General features: G+C 39.0%; 1 protein-coding gene across 1 annotated transcript in view; it reads right to left on the minus strand.

The window, feature by feature from the left end:
- Window positions 1-19,508, minus strand: part of LOC138279109 (mucin-22-like) — a 386,267-nt gene that overhangs the window by 85,502 nt on the left and 281,257 nt on the right. The window contains exons 32-33 of the mRNA XM_069219373.1: window positions 17,184-17,264; window positions 10,358-10,438 (exon numbers count right to left, since the gene is read on the minus strand). Coding sequence (XP_069075474.1) covers window positions 10,358-10,438; window positions 17,184-17,264 — 162 coding nt within the window. The remainder of the gene's footprint in view (window positions 1-10,357; window positions 10,439-17,183; window positions 17,265-19,508) is intronic.

A 19,508-nucleotide genomic window follows, 5' to 3' on the forward strand; every position in this document is an offset into this window, starting at 1 on the left:
GGTTAGTACATGTAGATAGCCTTTTTTAGCAGTAGAAAATAACCCAATATGCCATTTGTGACTGCTAAATTCTTTCATAGATGTGTCCCTCATTTACCAATAAATCATTCAGCAGAAATAAAGACTCAAAGTGTACCTGTTGTCTCAGAATGTGTGCTGCTTGTGGTAGTCGCAGGTGTTGTGGTGCCTGCGGTGGTTGCTGCTGTAGTGCTCATTCCTGTTAAAAACAGATACACAGATTGTCAGTGGTGCAAGTACCAATACTAACTACCTCTCCTTGTAACATTATAATTGTTGAAATAAGTAATAACGCCCATGAGGTAGACAAAAGTGAAACCTCCCAAACCGACCCATGAAAGAATAAGTCTCATGGGTGAGACAGGCACCTCTAAAATAACAAGTCAATACATTTTTAAATCTTGAATGTCATTAGGATACATAGACCTTTGACTCTGTTTATGACATACACCTCTAGGCACATAGCTCCCCTCTTCAGGCTTTCACTGGTCATCTTGCTGTTGCTTTGCAACTAGTACTCATGAGGAGAAACTTTGCTCAGACAGTGGTAATGAGTAAAAATGAGAAAATAATGTAGTAACACTAGCATAAATATGTTATGAAGCATAATTTGTCTTCTCTTGCTGTATAATTTAGTCAACCCTACCACACAATTTCATCAACCCATGCTCCATCTTTCCAATAAACCCTTCCTTTAGCAAGGGCAGCTATTTTTAATATGATGACAGACCGCGAAGTAACCCATTCTTGAAGCCACTGTCAAGTCCTACCTCTAATGTCTACATCTCATTTTAAATGATGAAGCCATTGAGCTCAGCGGTTAAATGTGAGGAACCCTTTTGACTCAATTGTGGGTGGTGGCCCACTAGTACATCTATAGCAAAATTACCATAAACAGTTGGGTCCTAAACTTCTGTAAAGTTTAGACATCCTAAGAGGAGATTAGAGACGGGACCCCGTTACCTCTGGTTCTTCTGGATAGCACCAGTGACTACATTGGATAGTTGATTTGTGCTTTGAAACATTTTGTGGCACCCCTTTAAATTTCTTAGCTATCGGACAGTCAGTAGCTTACAGTTCTTACATCCTTTCAAAGATTACTTGTTGATAGAGCCTTGCAAACAACAGTGCAGAAATTGTACACTTGAAAGTTGTGATGCTGTGGACTGTGGTATTCCAGGGTTTCAACCTGCTGAATAGGGTTAACCCACTGATCGCAAGAAAGATCTCAGTTCTGAGCTGTGCATTGTTGCAATTAGCAGTGTTTGACTGAAGTATTGTTTCCAGTCTTAACCTGGTGAAAATCATGCCGAGAAACAGTGCAATTTGCAATAAGTTTAGAATTATTATTGGTGCACAAATGGTTGTTTTCACCCAAATAGGGATTTGCAAAGTGTCTGAATGACCTGAGTATTTGTTGATGGTGAATCCCCTGCTCTTTGAATAAATAAGGTATTATCTTCTTTCTTCAAAGGCAATAAGCCATCCAAGGGAAAGTTTTTTAAATAGCCCTTGAAAACATACCAGTATAGTTGTTTCTCACTGAGGCACATCATTGTGATCACTGCTAGTAATGCACAGGCGCCAGCACTTAATTGATGGCTTCAATTCCCTGTTGTCCAACGAAAGTCCTATACTAGAACTAAATGCTCATCTTTAGTTGAGCAGAATTGTGTATATTTAGTACAATATTTAAGTTCATGGACATGGGCCTTTTCATGAGGCGCGAGGCATGACTAAAGTTTTTTAACTTGAAAGTCATGAGCTAGACAAAGTAACTGACCAACTGCTCGATGACAAGACCTCTCTTCGATCCACCCCGGAAGAAATTGCTCAAGCAGTACAACTAAAACACAGACAGCCAAATGGAGGACCACCATCTAGAAGTACTCATCTGAATCACAAAATCATAGCATTCCTTTTGGTTGTCCAGTGCTTTCTAGTCCTGAAAGGAGAGACATTCTTCTTCAAACTACATCACTACGTACTTCCTCTGTAGCAATTCATTTGATGATGGCCATAGTGATTGTACCTCAACTCCCTATAGACCAGACACTTTATTTCATATATTTCTACCTATGTTTCACACGTTTACAAATAAAACTTTAGCTTACTTTAAACGTCAAATGCTCCATTTAATCGAGTTTTATAATAGCTAATCTATGTCACCGGATCCATTTGCTCATCCTAATTCGCATGAAGAAATCCAGCAAGGTTAAACTACATCTTCCAGTCTTTCTACAGGTCATTTATTTTTAAGAATGTCAGGTCTTTCTTTCTTGTTCTACATTTGTAAGTTCAGTTAACCCGTTGCTTCATTTAATTGTAGTTCTCTGTGAAAAAATATTTTGTTCTTATTTTAATTTTATACATAAATATTAGACATGTTAAGCTGTGTAGACACCTGATACATAACATGCTTAATGTTTCTGCCTCTGAAGACCATTGTCTGGTGAATTGCTATATCAAAAGTCATGTTTTTCTTTTGCAATGCAACTACTATTTCTGTAGTATATTTCAAATAAAACGACTTTTTAGGTTTTCTAAACTCTACCACACATCTCTTTCTAACCCACCTCCCTTTTTAGGTTGAGCATAACAGCGCAGAAGCGCTGCTTTTTTCTATGCGTTGTTATCTGTTTGTACTTTTAACCCCACCCCGCCCTCACGCCCATTACTATCGCTCGTTCATGGGCTTGCCCTACAAAAATCCTTTGTTATCATTGGTAAATGTCACACGTTTGTCCCTCCTTGGGGCGCTTTGGTTACCGCCTTTGACATCTACCCATTAACATGGCTAATTGCACTTTTGCTGCAAGCAAACTTGTTTTTCCTTTTTTGTATCTCCTTCATGCTCATGGTGTGGGGCTTTGAATCGGGTCGCATGTGTGAAATTGAATTACGTTTCATTTTCAATATATGTGGCAAGAAAAGTCCAGTTAGGGGTTCACAATAATAACAGCTTTAACTCGAGCAAATGTGAGACCTATTGCATTGCAAATGCTTGTTTTTAAATAGAGTCTGTTTTCCTTAAAGAAAAAGAGGATGTATTTCAACAAAAAAATTAAATGTTTTCTTTTCATTTTTTAAGAGTAGGCACTGGTCTGTGTACATTCTGCGTGCTCTGAAAAAATGTTGGTGCCCCCATTGACAAAGGGGAAGGGGTCCCCTGGGGGCCCCTTCCAATTTGTGCATTGTTTACTCCTAATTAAATTTTGGGGTAAAATGCGAATGTTTTGCAACCGTATTCTCGGTCTCATAACATTCGCAAATACCAATGAGAGTGGTTATTAGGAATGGACACTCATCACACACCCCATCCTAATACGGAATCGCAAACCCTATTGTGCAAGTCAGTAAAAGGTTACTGATTCGCAAAATAGGGTTAGTACATGGAGAAAGGCTTTTTTAGCAGTAGAAAATAACCCAATATTCCATTTGTGACTGCTAAATTCTTTCAAAGATGTGTCCCTCAGTTACCAATAAATCATTCAGCAGAAATAAAGACACAAAGTGTACCTGTTGTCTCAGAATGTGTGCTGCTTGTGGTAGTCGCAGGTGTTGTGGTGCCTGCGGTGGTTGCTGCTGTAGTGCTCATTCCTGTTAAAAACAGATACACAGATTGTCAGTGGTGCAAGTACTGATACTAACTACCTTTCCTTGTAACATTTTAATTGTTGAAATAAGTAATAACGCCCATGCGGTAGACAAAAGTGAAACCTCCCAAACCGACCCATGAAAGAGTAAGTCTCATGGGTGAGACAGGCACCTCTAAAGTAACACGTCAATAAATGTTTAAATCTTGAATGTCATTAGCATACATAGACCTTTGACTCTGTTTATGACACACACCTCTAGGCGCATAGCTCCCCTCTTCAGGCCTTCACTGGTCATCTTGCTGTTGCTTAGCAACTAGTACTCATGAGGAGAAACTTTGCTCAGACAGTGGTAATGAGTAAAAATTAGAAAATAATGTAGTAACACTAGCATAAATATGTTATGACGCATAATTTGTCTTCTCTTGCTGTATAATTTAGTCAACCCTACCACACAATTTCATCAACCCATGCTCCATCTTTAAAATAAACCCTTCCTTTAGCAAGGGCAGCTATTTTTAATATGATGACAGACCGTGAAGTAACCCATTCTTGAAGCCACTGTCTAGTCCTATCTCTAAAGTCTACATCTCATTTTAAATGATGAAGCCATCGAGCTCAGCGGTTAAATGTGAGGAACCCTTTTGACTCAATTGTGGGTGGTGGCCCACTAGTACATCTATAGCAAAATTACCATAAACAGTTGGGTCCTAAACTTCTGTAAAATTTAGACATCCTAAGAGGAGATTAGAGACCGGACCCCGTTACCTCTGGTTCTTCTGGATAGCACCAGTGACTACATTGGATAGTTGACTTGTGCTTTGAAACATTTTGTGGCACCCCTTTAAATTTCTTATCTACCGGTCAGTAGCTTACATTTCTTCCATCCTTTCAAAGATTACTTGTTGATAGAGCCTTGCAAACAACAGTGCAGAAATTGCACACTTGAAAGTTGTGATGCTGTGGACTGTGGTATTCCAGGGTTTCAACCTGTTGAATAGGGTTAACCCACTGATCGCAAGAAAGATCTCAGTTCTGAGCTGTGCATTGTTGCAATTAGCAGTGTTTGACTGAAGTATTGTTTCCAGTCTTAACCTGGTGAAAATCATGCCGAGAAACAGTGCAATTTGCAATAAGTTTAGAATTATTATTGGGGCACAAATGGCTGTTTTCACCCAAATAGGGATTTGCAAAGTGTCTGAATGACCTGAGTATTTGTTGATGGTGAATCCCCTGCTCTTTGAATAAATAAGGTAGTATCTTCTTTCTTCAAAGGCAATAAGCCATCCAAGGAAAAGTTTTTTAAATGGCCCTTGAAAACAAACCAGTATAGTTGTTTCTCACTGAGGCACATCATTGTGATCCCTGCTAGTAATGCACAGGCGCCGGCACTTAATTGATGGCTTCAATTCCCTGTTGTCCAACGAAAGTCCTATACTAGTACTAAATGCTCATCTTTAGTTGAGCAGAATTGTGTATATTTAGTACAATTTTTAAGTTCGTGGACATGGGCCTTTTCATGAGGCGTGAGGCATGGCTAAAGTCTTTTAACTTGAAAGTCATGAGCTAGACAAAGTAACTGACCAACTGCTCGATGACAAGACCTCTCTTCGATCCACCCTGGAAGAAATTGCTCAAGCAGTACAACCAAAACACAGACAGCCAAATGGAGGACCACCATCCAGAAGTACTCATCTCAATCACAATATCATAGCATTCCTTTTGGTTGTCCAGTGCTTTCTAGTCCTTAAAGGAGAGACATTCTTCTTCAAACTACATCACTACGTACTTCCTCTGTAGCAATTCCTTTGATGATGGCCTTAGTGATTGTACCTCAACTGCCTTTAGACCAGACATTTTATTTCATATATTTCTACCTATGTTTCACACGTTTACAAATAAAACTTTGGCTTACTTTAAACGTCAAATGCTCCATTTAATCGAGTTTTATAATAGGTAATCTATGTCACCGGATCCATTTGCTCATCCTAATTCGCATGAAGAAATCCAGCAAGGTGAAACTACATCTTCCAGTCTTTCTACAGGTCATTTATTTTTAAGAATGTCAGGTCTTTCTTTCTTGTTCTACATTTGTAAGTTCAGTTAACCAGTTGCTTCATTTAATTGTAGTTCTCTGTGAAAAAATATTTTGTTCTTATTTTAATTTTATACATAAATATTAGACATGTTAAGCTGTGTAGACACCTGATACATAACATGCTTAATGTTTCTACCTCTGAAGTCCATTGTCTGGTGAATTGCTATATCAAAAGTAATTTTTTTCTTTTGCAATGCCCCTACAATTTCTGTAGTATATTTCAAATAAAACGACTTTTTAGGTTTTCTAAACTCTACCACACATCTCTTTCTAACCCACCTCCCTTTTTAGGTTGAGCATAACAGCGCGGAAGCGCTGCTTTTTTCTATGCGTTGTTATCTGTTTGTACTTTTAACCGCACCCCGCCCTCACAACCCATTACTATAGCTCGTTCATGGGCTTGCGCTACAAAAATCCTTTGTTATCATTGGTAAATGTCACACGTTTGTCCCTTCTTGGGACGCTTTGGTTACCGCCTTTGACATCTACCCATTAACATGGCTAATTGCACTTTTGCTGGTATGTTTGATTGCAAGCAAACTTGTTTTTCCTTTTTTGTATCTCCTTCATGCTCATGGTGTGGGGCTTTGAATCGGGTCGCATGTGTGAAATTGAATTACGTTTCATTTTCAATATATGTGGCAAGAAAAGTCCAGTTAGGGGTTCACAATAATAACAGCTTTAACTCGAGCAAATGTGAGACCTATTGCATTGCAAATGCTTGTTTTTAAATAGAGTCTGTTTTCCTTAAAGAAAAAGAGGATGTATTTCAACAAAAAAATTAAATGTTTTCTTTTCATTTTTTAAGAGTAGGCACTGGTCTGTGTACATTCTGCGTGCTCTGAAAAAATGTTGGTGCCCCCATTGACAAAGGGGAAGGGGTCCCCTGGGGGCCCCTTCCAATTTGTGCATTGTTTACTCCTAATTAAATTTTGGGGTAAAATGCGAATGTTTTGCAACCGTATTCTCGGTTTCATAACATTCGCAAATACCAATGAGAGTGGTTATTAGGAATGGACACTCATCACACACCCCATCCTAATACGGAATCGCAAACCCTATTGTGCAAGTCAGTAAAAGGTTACTGATTCGCAAAATAGGGTTAGTACATGGAGAAAGGCTTTTTTAGCAGTAGAAAATAACCCAATATTCCATTTGTGACTGCTAAATTCTTTCAAAGATGTGTCCCTCAGTTACCAATAAATCATTCAGCAGAAATAAAGACACAAAGTGTACCTGTTGTCTCAGAATGTGTGCTGCTTGTGGTAGTCGCAGGTGTTGTGGTGCCTGCGGTGGTTGCTGCTGTAGTGCTCATTCCTGTTAAAAACAGATACACAGATTGTCAGTGGTGCAAGTACTGATACTAACTACCTTTCCTTGTAACATTTTAATTGTTGAAATAAGTAATAACGCCCATGAGGTAGACAAAAGTGAAACCTCCCAAACCGACCCATGAAAGAGTAAGTCACATGGGTGAGTCAGGCACCTCTAAAGTAACACGTCAATAAATGTTTAAATCTTGAATGTCATTAGCATACATAGACCTTTGACTCTGTTTATGACACACACCTCTAGGCGCATAGCTCCCCTCTTCAGGCCTTCACTGGTCATCTTGCTGTTGCTTAGCAACTAGTACTCATGAGGAGAAACTTTGTTCAGACAGTGGTAATGAGTAAAAATGAGAAAATAATGTAGTAACACTAGCATAAATATGTTATGACGCATAATTTGTCTTCTCTTGCTGTATAATTTAGTCAACCCTACCACAGAATTTCATCAATCCATGCTCCATCTTTAAAATAAACCCTTCCTTTAGCAAGGGCAGCTATTTTTAATATGATGACAGACCGTGAAGTAACCCATTCTTGAAGCCACTGTCCAGTCCTATCTCTAAAGTCTACATCTCATTTTAAATGATGAAGCCATCGAGCTCAGCGGTTAAATGTGAGGAACCCTTTTGACTCAATTGTGGGTGGTGGCCCACTAGTACATCTATAGCAAAATTACCATAAACAGTTGGGTCCTAAACTTCTGTAAAATTTAGACATCCTAAGAGGAGATTAGAGACCGGACCCCGTTACCTCTGGTTCTTCTGGATAGCACCAGTGACTACATTGGATAGTTGACTTGTGCTTTCAAACATTTTGTGGCACCCCTTTAAATTTCTTATCTACTGGTCAGTAGCTTACATTTCTTCCATCCTTTCAAAGATTACTTGTTGATAGAGCCTTGCAAACAACAGTGCAGAAATTGCACACTTGAAAGTTGTGATGCTGTGGACTGTGGTATTCCAGGGTTTCAACCTGTTGAATAGGGTTAACCCACTGATCGCAAGAAAGATCTCAGTTCTGAGCTGTGCATTGTTGCAATTAGCAGTGTTTGACTGAAGTATTGTTTCCAGTCTTAACCTGGTGAAAATCATGCCGAGAAACAGTGCAATTTGCAATAAGTTTAGAATTATTATTGGGGCACAAATGGCTGTTTTCACCCAAATAGGGATTTGCAAAGTGTCTGAATGACCTGAGTATTTGTTGATGGTGAATCCCCTGCTCTTTGAATAAATAAGGTAGTATCTTCTTTCTTCAAAGGCAATAAGCCATCCAAGGAAAAGTTTTTTAAATGGCCCTTGAAAACAAACCAGTATAGTTGTTTCTCACTGAGGCACATCATTGTGATCCCTGCTAGTAATGCACAGGCGCCGGCACTTAATTGATGGCTTCAATTCCCTGTTGTCCAACGAAAGTCCTATACTAGTACTAAATGCTCATCTTTAGTTGAGCAGAATTGTGTATATTTAGTACAATTTTTAAGTTCGTGGACATGGGCCTTTTCATGAGGCGTGAGGCATGGCTAAAGTCTTTTAACTTGAAAGTCATGAGCTAGACAAAGTAACTGACCAACTGCTCGATGACAAGACCTCTCTTCGATCCACCCTGGAAGAAATTACTCAAGCAGTACAACCAAAACACAGACAGCCAAATGGAGGACCACCATCCAGAAGTACTCATCTCAATCACAAAATCATAGCATTCCTTTTGGTTGTCCAGTGCTTTCTAGTCCTTAAAGGAGAGACATTCTTCTTCAAACTACATCACTACGTACTTCCTCTGTAGCAATTCCTTTGATGATGGCCTTAGTGATTGTACCTCAACTGCCTTTAGACCAGACATTTTATTTCATATATTTCTACCTATGTTTCACACGTTTACAAATAAAACTTTGGCTTACTTTAAACGTCAAATGCTCCATTTAATCGAGTTTTATAATAGGTAATCTATGTCACCGGATCCATTTGCTCATCCTAATTCGCATGAAGAAATCCAGCAAGGTGAAACTACATCTTCCAGTCTTTCTACAGGTCATTTATTTTTAAGAATGTCAGGTCTTTCTTTCTTGTTCTACATTTGTAAGTTCAGTTAACCAGTTGCTTCATTTAATTGTAGTTCTCTGTGAAAAAATAGTTTGTTCTTATTTTAATTTTATACATAAATATTAGACATGTTAAGCTGTGTAGACACCTGATACATAACATGCTTAATGTTTCTGCCTCTGAAGTCCATTGTCTGGTGAATTGCTATATCAAAGTCATTTTTTTCTTTTGCAATGCCCCTACAATTTCTGTAGTATATTTCAAATAAAACAACTTTTTAGGTTTTCTAAACTCTACCACACATCTCTTTCTAACCCACCTCCCTTTTTAGGTTGAGCATAACAGCGCGGAAGCGCTGCTTTTTTCTATGCGTTGTTATCTGTTTGTACTTTTAACCGCACCCCGCCCTCACGCCCATTACTATGGCTCGTTCATGGGCTTGCCCTACAAAAATCCTTTGTTATCATTGGTAAATGTTACACGTTTTTCCCTCCTTGGGGCGCTTTGGTTACCGCCTTTGACAGCTACCCATTAACATGGCTAATTGCACTTTTGCTGGCATGTTTGATTGCAAGCAAACTTGTTTTCCCTTTTGTGTGTCTCCTTCATGCTCATGGTGTGAGGCTTTGAATCGGGTTGCATGTGTGAAATTGAATTACGTTTCATTTTCAATATATGTGGCAAGAAAACTCCAGTTAGGGGTTCAAAATAATAACAGCTTTAACTCGAGCAAATGTGAGACCTATTGCATTGCAAATGCTTGTTTTTAAATAGAGTCTGTTTTCCTTAAAGAAAAACAGGATGTATTTCAACAAAAAAATGAAAAGTTTTCTTTTCATTTTTTAAGAGTAGGCACTGGTCTGTGTACATTCTGCGTGCTCTGAAACAATGTTGGTGCCCCCATTGACAAAGGGGAAGGGGTCCCCTGGGCGCCCCTTCCAATTTGTGCATTGTTTACTCCTAATTAAGATTTTTGTTAAAATGCGAATGTTTTGCAAGCGTATTCTCGGTCTCATAATATTCGCAAATACCAATGAGAGTGGTTATTAGGAATGGACACTCATCACACACCCCATCTTAACACGGAATCTCAAACCCTATTGTGCAAGTCAGTAAAGGGTTACTGATTCGCAAAATAGGGTTAGTACATGTAGAAAGGCTTTTTTAGCAGTAGAAAATAACCCAATATGCCATTTTTGACTGCTAAATTCTTTCATAGATGTGTCCCTCAGTTACCAATAAATCATTCAGCAGAAATAAAGACATAAAGTGTACCTGTTGTGTCAGAATGTGTGCTGCTTGTGGTAGTCGCAGGTGTTGTGGTGCCAGCGGTGGTTGCTGCTGTAGTGCTCATTCCTGTTAAAAACAGATACACAGATTGTCAGTGGTGCAAGTACTGATACTAACTACCTCTCCTTGTAACATTATAATTGTTGAAATAAGTACTAACGCCCATGAGGTAGACAAAAGCGAAACCTCCCAAACCAACACATGAAAGAGTAAGTCTCATGGGTGAGACAGGCACCTCTAAAGTAACACGTCAATACATTTTTAAATCTTGAATGTCATTAGGATACATAGACCTTTCACTCCGTTTATGACACACACCTCTAGGCGCATAGCTCCCCTCTTCAGGCCTTCACGGGTCATCTTGCTGTTGCTTAGCAACTGGTACTCATGAGGAGAAACTTTGCTCAGACAGTGGTAATGAGTACAAATGAGAAAATAATGTAGTAATACTAGCATAAATATGTTATGCCGCATAGTTTGTCTTCTCTTGCTGTATAATTAAGTCAACCCTACCACACAATTCCATCAACCCATGCTCCATCTTTCCAATAAACTCTTCCTTTAGCAAGGGCAGCTATTTTTAATATGATGACAGACAGTGAAGTAACCCATTCTTGAAGCCACTTTCAAGTCCTACCTCTAAAGTCTACATGTCATTTTAAATGATGAAGCCATTGAGCTCAGCGGTTAAATGTGAGGAACCCTTTTGACTCAATTGTGGGTGGTGGCCCACTAGTACATCTATAGCAAAATTACCATAAACAGTTGGGTCCTAAACGTCTGTAAAATTTAGACACCCTAAGAGGAGATTAGAGACCGGACCCCGTTACCTCTGGTTCTTCTGGATAGCACCAGTGACTACATTGGATAGTTGATTTGTGCTTTGAAACATTTTGTGGCACCCCTTTAAATTTCTTAGCTACCGGACAGTCAGTAGCTTACATTTCATCCATCCTTTCAAAGATTACTTGTTGATAGAGCCTTGCAAACAACAGTGCAGAAATTGCACACTTGAAAGTTGTGATGCTGTGGACTGTGGCATTCCAGGGTTTCAACCTGCTGAATAGGGTTAAACCACTGATCGCAAGAAAGATCTCAGTTCTGAGCTGTGCATTGTTGCAATTAGCAGTGTTAGACTGAAGTATTGTTTCCAGTCTTAACCTGGTGAAAATCATGCCGAGAAACAGTGCAATTTGCAATAAGTTTAGAATTATGATTGGGGCACAAATGTTGTTTTCACCCAAATAGGGATTTGCAAAGTGTCGGAATGACCTGAGTATTTGTTGATGGTGAATCCCCTGCTCTTTGAATAAATAAGGTAGTATCTTCTTTCTTCAAAGGCAATAAGCCATCAAAGGGAACGTTTTTTTAAATAGCCCTTGAAAACATACCAGTATAGTTGTTTCTCACTGAGGCACATCATTGTGATCACTGCTAGTAATGCACAGGCGCCGGCACTTAATTGATGGCTTCAATTCCCTGTTGTCCAACGAAAGTCCTATACTAGTACTAAATGCTCAGCTTTAGTTGAGCAGAATTGTGTATATTTAGTACAATTTTTAAGTTCATGGACATGGGCCTTTTTATGAGGCGCGAGGCATGGCTAAAGTCTTTTAACTTGAAAGTCATGAGCTAGACAAAGTAACTGACCAACTGCTCGATGACAAGACCTCTCTTCGATCCACCCTGGAAGAAATTGCTCAAGCAGTACAACTAAAACACAGACAGCCAAATGGACGACCACAATCCAGAAGTAGTCATCTGAATCACAGAATCATAGCATTCCTTTTGGTTGTCCAGTGCTTTCTAGTCCTGAAAGGAGAGACGTTCTTCTTCAAACTACATCACTACGTACTTCCTCTGTAGCAATTCATTTGATGATGGCCTTAGTGATTGTACCTCAACTGCCTATAGACCAGACATTTTATTTCATATATTTCTACCTACGTTTCACACGTTTACAAATACAACTTTAGCTTACTTTAAACGTCAAATGCTCCATTTAAGCCAGTTTTATAATAGCTAATCTATGTCACCAGATCCATTTGGTCATCCTAATTCGCATGAAGAAATCCAGCAAGGTGAAACTACATTTTCCAGTCTTTCTACAGGTCATTTATTTTTAAGAATGTCAGGTCTTTCTTCCTTGTTCAACATTTGTAAGTTCAGTTAACCAGTTGCTTCATTTAATTGTAGTTCTCTGTGAAAAAATATTTTTTTCTTATTTTAATTTTATACATAAATATTAGACATGTTAAGCTGTGTAGACACCTGATACATAACATGCTTAATGTTTCTGCCTCTGAAGTCCATTGTCTGGTGAATTGCTATAACAAAAGTAATTTTGTTTCTTTTGCAATGCCCCTACAATTTCTGTAGTATATTTCAAATAAAACGACTTTTTAGGTTTTCTAAACTCTACCACACATCTCTTTCTAACCCACCTCCCTTTTTAGGTTGAGCATAACAGCGCGGAAGCGCTGCTTTTTTCTATGCGTTGTTATCTGTTTGTACTTTTAACCGCACCCCGCCCTCACTCCCATTACTATCGCTCGTTCATGGGCTTGCCCTACAAAAATCCTTTGTTATCATTGGTAAATGTTACACGTTTGGCCCTCCTTGGGGCGCTTTGGTTACCGCCTTTGACATCTACCCATTAACATGGCTAATTGCACTTTTGCTGGTATGTTTGATTGCAAGCAAACTTGTTTTTCATTTTTTGTGTCTCCTTCATGCTCATGGTGTGAGGCTTTGAATCGGGTTGCATGTGTGAAATTGAATTACGTTTCATTTTCAATATATGTGGCAAGAAAAGTCCAGTTAGGGGTTCACAATAATAACAGCTCTAACTCGAGCAAATGTGAGACCTATTGCTTTGCAAATGCTTGTTTTTAAATAGAGTCTGTTTTCCTTAAAGAAAAACAGGATGTATTTCAACAAAAAAATGAAAAGTTTTCTTTTCATTTTTTAAGAGTAGGCACTGGTCTGTGTACATTCTGCGTGCTCTGAAAAAATGTTGGTGCCCCCATTGACAAAGGGGAAGGGGTCGCCTAGGGGCCCCTTCCAATTTGTGCATTGTTTACTCCTAATTAAAATTTTTGGTAAAATGTGAATGTTTTGCAGCCGTATTCTCGGTCTCATAACATTCGCAAATACCAATGAGAGTGGGTATTTGGAATGGACACTCATCACACACCCCATCCTAATACGGAATCGCAAACCCTATAGTGCAAGTCAGTAAAAGGTTACTGATTCACAAAATAGGGTTAGTAAATGTAGAAAGGCTTTTTTAGCAGTAGAAAATAACCCAATATGCCATTTGTGACTGCTAAATTCTTTCATAGATGTTTCCCTCAGTTATCAATAAATCATTCAGCAGAAATAAAGACACAAAGTGTACCTGTTGTCTCAGAATGTGTGCTGCTTGTGGTAGTCGCAGGTGTTGTGGTGCCTGCGGTGGTTGCTGCTGTAGTGCTCATTCCTGTTAAAAACAGATACACAGATTGTCAGTGGTGCAAGTACTGATACTAACTACCGCTCCTTGTAACATTATAATTGTTCAAATAAGTAATAACGCCAATGAGGGAGACAAAAGCGAAATCTCCCAAGCCGACCCATGAAAGAGTAAGTCTCATGGGTGAGACAGGCACCTCTAAAGTGACACGTCAATACATTTTTAAATTTTGAATGTCATTAGGATACATAGACCTTTGACTCTGTTTATGACACACACATCTAGGCGCATAGCTCCCCTCTTCAGGCCTTCACTTTTCATCTTGCTGTTGCTTAGCAACTGGTACTGATGAGGAGAAACTTTGCTCAGACAGTGGTAATGAGTAAAAATGAGAAAATAATGTAGTAATACTAGCATAAATATGTTATGCTGCATAATTTGTCTTCTCTTGCTGTATAATTTAGTCAACCCTACCACACATTTGCATCAACCCATGCTCCATCTTTCCAATAAACCCTTCCTTTAGCAAGGGCAGCTGTTTTTAAAATGATGACAGACCGTGACGTAACCCTTTCTTGAAGCCACTGTCAAGTCCTACCTCTAAAGTCCACATCTCCCTTTTAAATGATGAAGCCATTGAGCTCAGTGGTTAAATGTGAGGAACCCTTTTGACTCAATTGTGGGTCGTGGCCCACTAGTACATCTACAGCAAAATTACCATAAACAGTTGGGTCCTAAACTTCTGTAAAATGTAGACATTCTGAGAGGAGATTAGAGACCGGACCCCGTTACCTCTGGTTCTTCTGGATAGCACCAGTGACTACATTGGATAGTTGATTTGTGCTTTGAAACATTTTGTGGCACCCCTTTAAATGTCTTAGTTACCGGACAGTCAGTAGCGTACATTTCTTCCATCCTTTCAAAGATTACTTGTTGATAGAGCCTTGCAAACAACAGTGCAGAAATTGCACACTTGAAAGTTGTGATGCTGTGGACTGTGGTATTCCAGGGTTTCAACCTGCTGAATAGGGTTAAACCACCGATCACAAGAAAGATCTCAGTTCTGAGCTGTGCATTGTTGCAATTAGCAGTGTTTGACTGAAGTATTATTTCCAGTCTTAACCTGGTGAAAATCATGCAGAGAAACAGTGCAATTTGCAATAAGTTTAGAATTATGATTGGTGCACAAATGGTTGTTTTCACCCAAATAGGGATTTGCAAAGTGTCTGAATGACCTGTGTATTTGTTGATGGTGAATCCCCTGCTCTTTGAATAAATAAGGTAGTATCTTCTTTCTTCAAAGGCAATAAGCCATCCAAGGAAAAGTTTTTTAAATAGCCCTTGAAAACATACCAGTATAGTTGTTTCTCACTGAGGCACATCATTGTGATCACTGCTAGTAATGCACAGGCGCCGGCACTTAATTGATGGCTTCAATTCCCTGTTGTCCAACGGAAGTCCTATACTAGTACTAAATGCTCAGCTTTAGTTGAGCAGAATTGTGTATATTTAGTACAATTTTTAAGTTCATAGACATGGGCCTTTTCATGAGGCGCGAGGCATCGCTAAAGTCTTTTAACTTGAAAGGCATGAGCTAAACAAAGTAACTGACCAACTGCTCGATGACAAGACCTCTCTTCGATCCATCCTGGAAGAAATTGCTCAAGCAGTACAACTAAAACACAGACAGCCAAATGTAGGACCACCATCCAGAAGTAGTCATCTGAATCACAGAATCATAGCATTCCTTTTGGTTGTCCATTGCTTTCTAGTCCTGAAAGGAGAGACGTTCTTCTTCAAACTACATCACTACGTACTTCCTCTGTGGCAATTCCTTTGATGATGGCCTTAGTGATTGTACCTCATCTGCCTATAGACCAGACATTTTATTTCATATATTTCTACCTACGTTTCACACGTTTACAAATAAAACTTTAGCTTACTTTAAACGTCAAATGCTCCATTTAAGCCAGTTTTATAATAGCTAATCTATGTCACCGGATCCATTTGCTCATCCTAATTCGCATGAAGAAATCCAGCAAGGTGAAACTACATCTTCCAGTCTTTCTACAGGTCATTTATTTTTAAGAATGTCAGGTCTTTCTTTCTTGTTCTACATTTGTAAGTTCAGTTAACCAGTTGCTCCATTTAATTGTAGTTCTCTGTGAAAAAATATTTTGTTCTTACTTTAATTGTATACATAAATATTAGACATGTTAAGCTGTGTAGACACCTGATACATAACATGCTTAATGTTTCTGCCTCTGAAGTCCATTGTCTGGTGAATTGCTATATCAAAAGTTTTTTTTTTCTTTTGTAATGCCCCTACAATTTCTGTAGTATATTTCAAATAAAATGACTTTTTAGGTTTTCTAAACTCTACCACACATCTCTTTCTAACCCACCTCCCTTTTTAGGTTGAGCATAACAGCGCGGAAGCGCTGCTTTTTTCTATGCATTGTTATCTGTTTGTACTTTTATCCGCACCCCGCTCTCACGCCCATTACTATCGCTCATTCATGGGCTTGCCCTACAAAAATCCTTTGTTATCATTGGTAAATGTTACACGTTTGTCCCTCCTTGGGGCGCTTTGGTTACAGCCTTTGACATCGACCCATTAACATGGCTAATTGCACTTTTGCTGGTATGTTTGATTGCAAGGAAACTTGTTTTTCCTTTTTTGTGTCTCCTTCATGCTCATGGTGTGAGGCTTTGAATCGGGTCGCACCTGTGAAATTGAATTACGTTTCATTTTCAATATATGTGGCAAGAAAAGTCCAGTTAGGGGTTTACAATAATAACAGCTCTAACTCGAGCAAATGAGATACCTATTGCTTTGCAAATGCTTGTTTTTAAATAGAGTCTCTTTTCCTTAAAGAAAAACAGGATGTATTTCAACAAAAAAATGAAAAGTTTTCTTTTCATTAAGAGTAGGCACTGGTCTGTGTACATTCTGCGTGCTCTGCAAAAATGTTGGTGCCCCCATTGACAAAGGGGAAGAGGTCCCCTGGGGGCCCCTTCCAATTTGTGCATTGTTTACTCCTAATTAAAATTTTTGGTAAAATGTGAATGTTTTGCAGCCGTATTCTCGGTCTCATAACATTCGCAAATACCAATGAGAGTGGGTATTTGGAATGGACACTCATCACACACCCCATCCTAATACGGAATCGCAAACCCTATTGTGCAAGTCAGTAAAAAGTTACTGATTCGCAAAATAGGGTTAATACATGTAGAAAGGCTTTTTTAGCAGTAGAAAATAACCCAATATGCCATTTGTGACTGCTAAATTCTTTCATAGATGTTTCCCTCAGTTATCAATAAATCATTCAGCAGAAATAAAGACAGAAAGTGTACCTGTTGTCTCAGAATGTGTGCTGATTGTGGTAGTCGCAGGTGTTGTGGTGCCTGCGGTGGTTGCTGCTGTAGTGCTCATTCCTGTTAAAAACAGATACACAGATTGTCAGTGGTGCAAGTACTGATACTAACTACCGCTCCTTGTAACATTATAATTGTTGAAATAAGTAATAACGCCAATGAGGGAGACAAAAGCGAAACCTCCCAAGCCGACCCATGAAAGAGTAAGTCTCATGAGTGAGACAGGCACCTCTAAAGTGACACGTCAATACATTTTTTAATTTTGTATGTCATTAGGATACATAGACCTTTGACTCTGTTTATGACACACACATCTAGGCGCATTGCTCCCCTCTTCAGGCCTTCACTGGTCATCTTGCTGTTGCTTAGCAACTGGTACTGATGAGGAGAAACTTTGCTCAGACAGTGGTAATGAGTAAAAATGAGAAAATAATGTAGTAATACTAGCATAAATATGTTATGCTGCATAATTTGTCTTCTCTTGCTGTATAATTTAGTCAACCCTACCACACAATTTCATCAACCCATGCTCCATCTTTCCAATAAACCCTTCCTTTAGCAAGGGCAGCTATTTTTAATATGATGACAGACCGTGACGTAACCCATTCTTGAAGCCACTGTCAAGTCCTACCTTTTAAAGTCCACATCTCCCTTTTAAATGATGAAGCCATTGAGCTCAGTGGTTAAATGTGAGGAACCCTTTTGACTCAATTGTGGGTGGTGGCCCACTTGTACATCTATAGCAAAATTACCATAAACAGTTGGGTCCTAAACTTCTGTAAAATGTAGACATCCTAAGAGGAGATTAGAGACCGGACCCCGTTACCTCTGGTTCTTCTGGATAGCACCAGTGACTACATTGGATAGTTGATTTGTGCTTTGAAATATTTAGTGGCACCCCTTTAAATTTCTTAGGTACCGGACAGTCAGTAGCGTACATTTCTTCCATCCTTTCAAAGATTACTTGTTGATAGAGCCTTGCAAAAAACAGTGCAGAAATTGCACACTTGAAAGTTGTGATGCTGTGGACTGTGGCATTCCAGGGTTTCAACCTGCTGAATAGGGTTAAACCACTGATCGCAAGAAAGATCTCAGTTCTGAGCTGTGCATTGTTGCAATTAGCAGTGTTTGACTGAAGTATTATTTCCAGTCTTAACCTGGTGAAAATCATGCAGAGAAACAGTGCAATTTGCAATACGTTTCGAATTATGATTGGGGCACAAATGGTTGTTTTCACCCAAATAGGGATTTGCAAAGTGTCTGAATGACCTGTGTATTTGTTGATGGTGAATCCCCTGCTCTTTGAATAAATAAGGTAGTATCTTCTTTCTTCAAAGGCAATAAGCCATCCAAGGAAAAGTTTTTTAAATAGCCCTTGAAAACATACCAGTATAGTTGTTTCTCACTGAGGCACATCATTGTGATCACTGCTAGTAATGCACAGGCGCCGGCACTTAATTGATGGCTTCAATTCCCTGTTGTCCAACGGAAGTCCTATACTAGTACTAAATGCTCAGCTTTAGTTGAGCAGAATTGTGTATATTTAGTACAATTTTTAAGTTCATAGACATGGGCCTTTTCATGAGGCGCGAGGCATCGCTAAAGTCTTTTAACTTGAAAGGCATGAGCTAAACAAAGTAACTGACCAACTGCTCGATGACAAGACCTCTCTTCGATCCATCCTGGAAGAAATTGCTCAAGCAGTACAACTAAAACACAGACAGCCAAATGTAGGACCACCATCCAGAAGTAGTCATCTGAATCACAGAATCATAGCATTCCTTTTGGTTGTCCATTGCTTTCTAGTCCTGAAAGGAGAGACGTTCTTCTTCAAACTACATCACTACGTACTTCCTCTGTGGCAATTCCTTTGATGATGGCCTTAGTGATTGTACCTCATCTGCCTATAGACCAGACATTTTATTTCATATATTTCTACCTACGTTTCACACGTTTACAAATAAAACTTTAGCTTACTTTAAACGTCAAATGCTCCATTTAAGCCAGTTTTATAATAGCTAATCTATGTCACCGGATCCATTTGCTCATCCTAATTCGCATGAAGAAATCCAGCAAGGTGAAACTACATCTTCCAGTCTTTCTACAGGTCATTTATTTTTAAGAATGTCAGGTCTTTCTTTCTTGTTCTACATTTGTAAGTTCAGTTAACCAGTTGCTCCATTTAATTGTAGTTCTCTGTGAAAAAATATTTTGTTCTTACTTTAATTGTATACATAAATATTAGACATGTTAAGCTGTGTAGACACCTGATACATAACATGCTTAATGTTTCTGCCTCTGAAG

Source organism: Pleurodeles waltl, chromosome 2_2 (assembly GCF_031143425.1).
Source record: "Pleurodeles waltl isolate 20211129_DDA chromosome 2_2, aPleWal1.hap1.20221129, whole genome shotgun sequence".
NCBI lineage: Eukaryota > Metazoa > Chordata > Amphibia > Caudata > Salamandridae > Pleurodeles > Pleurodeles waltl.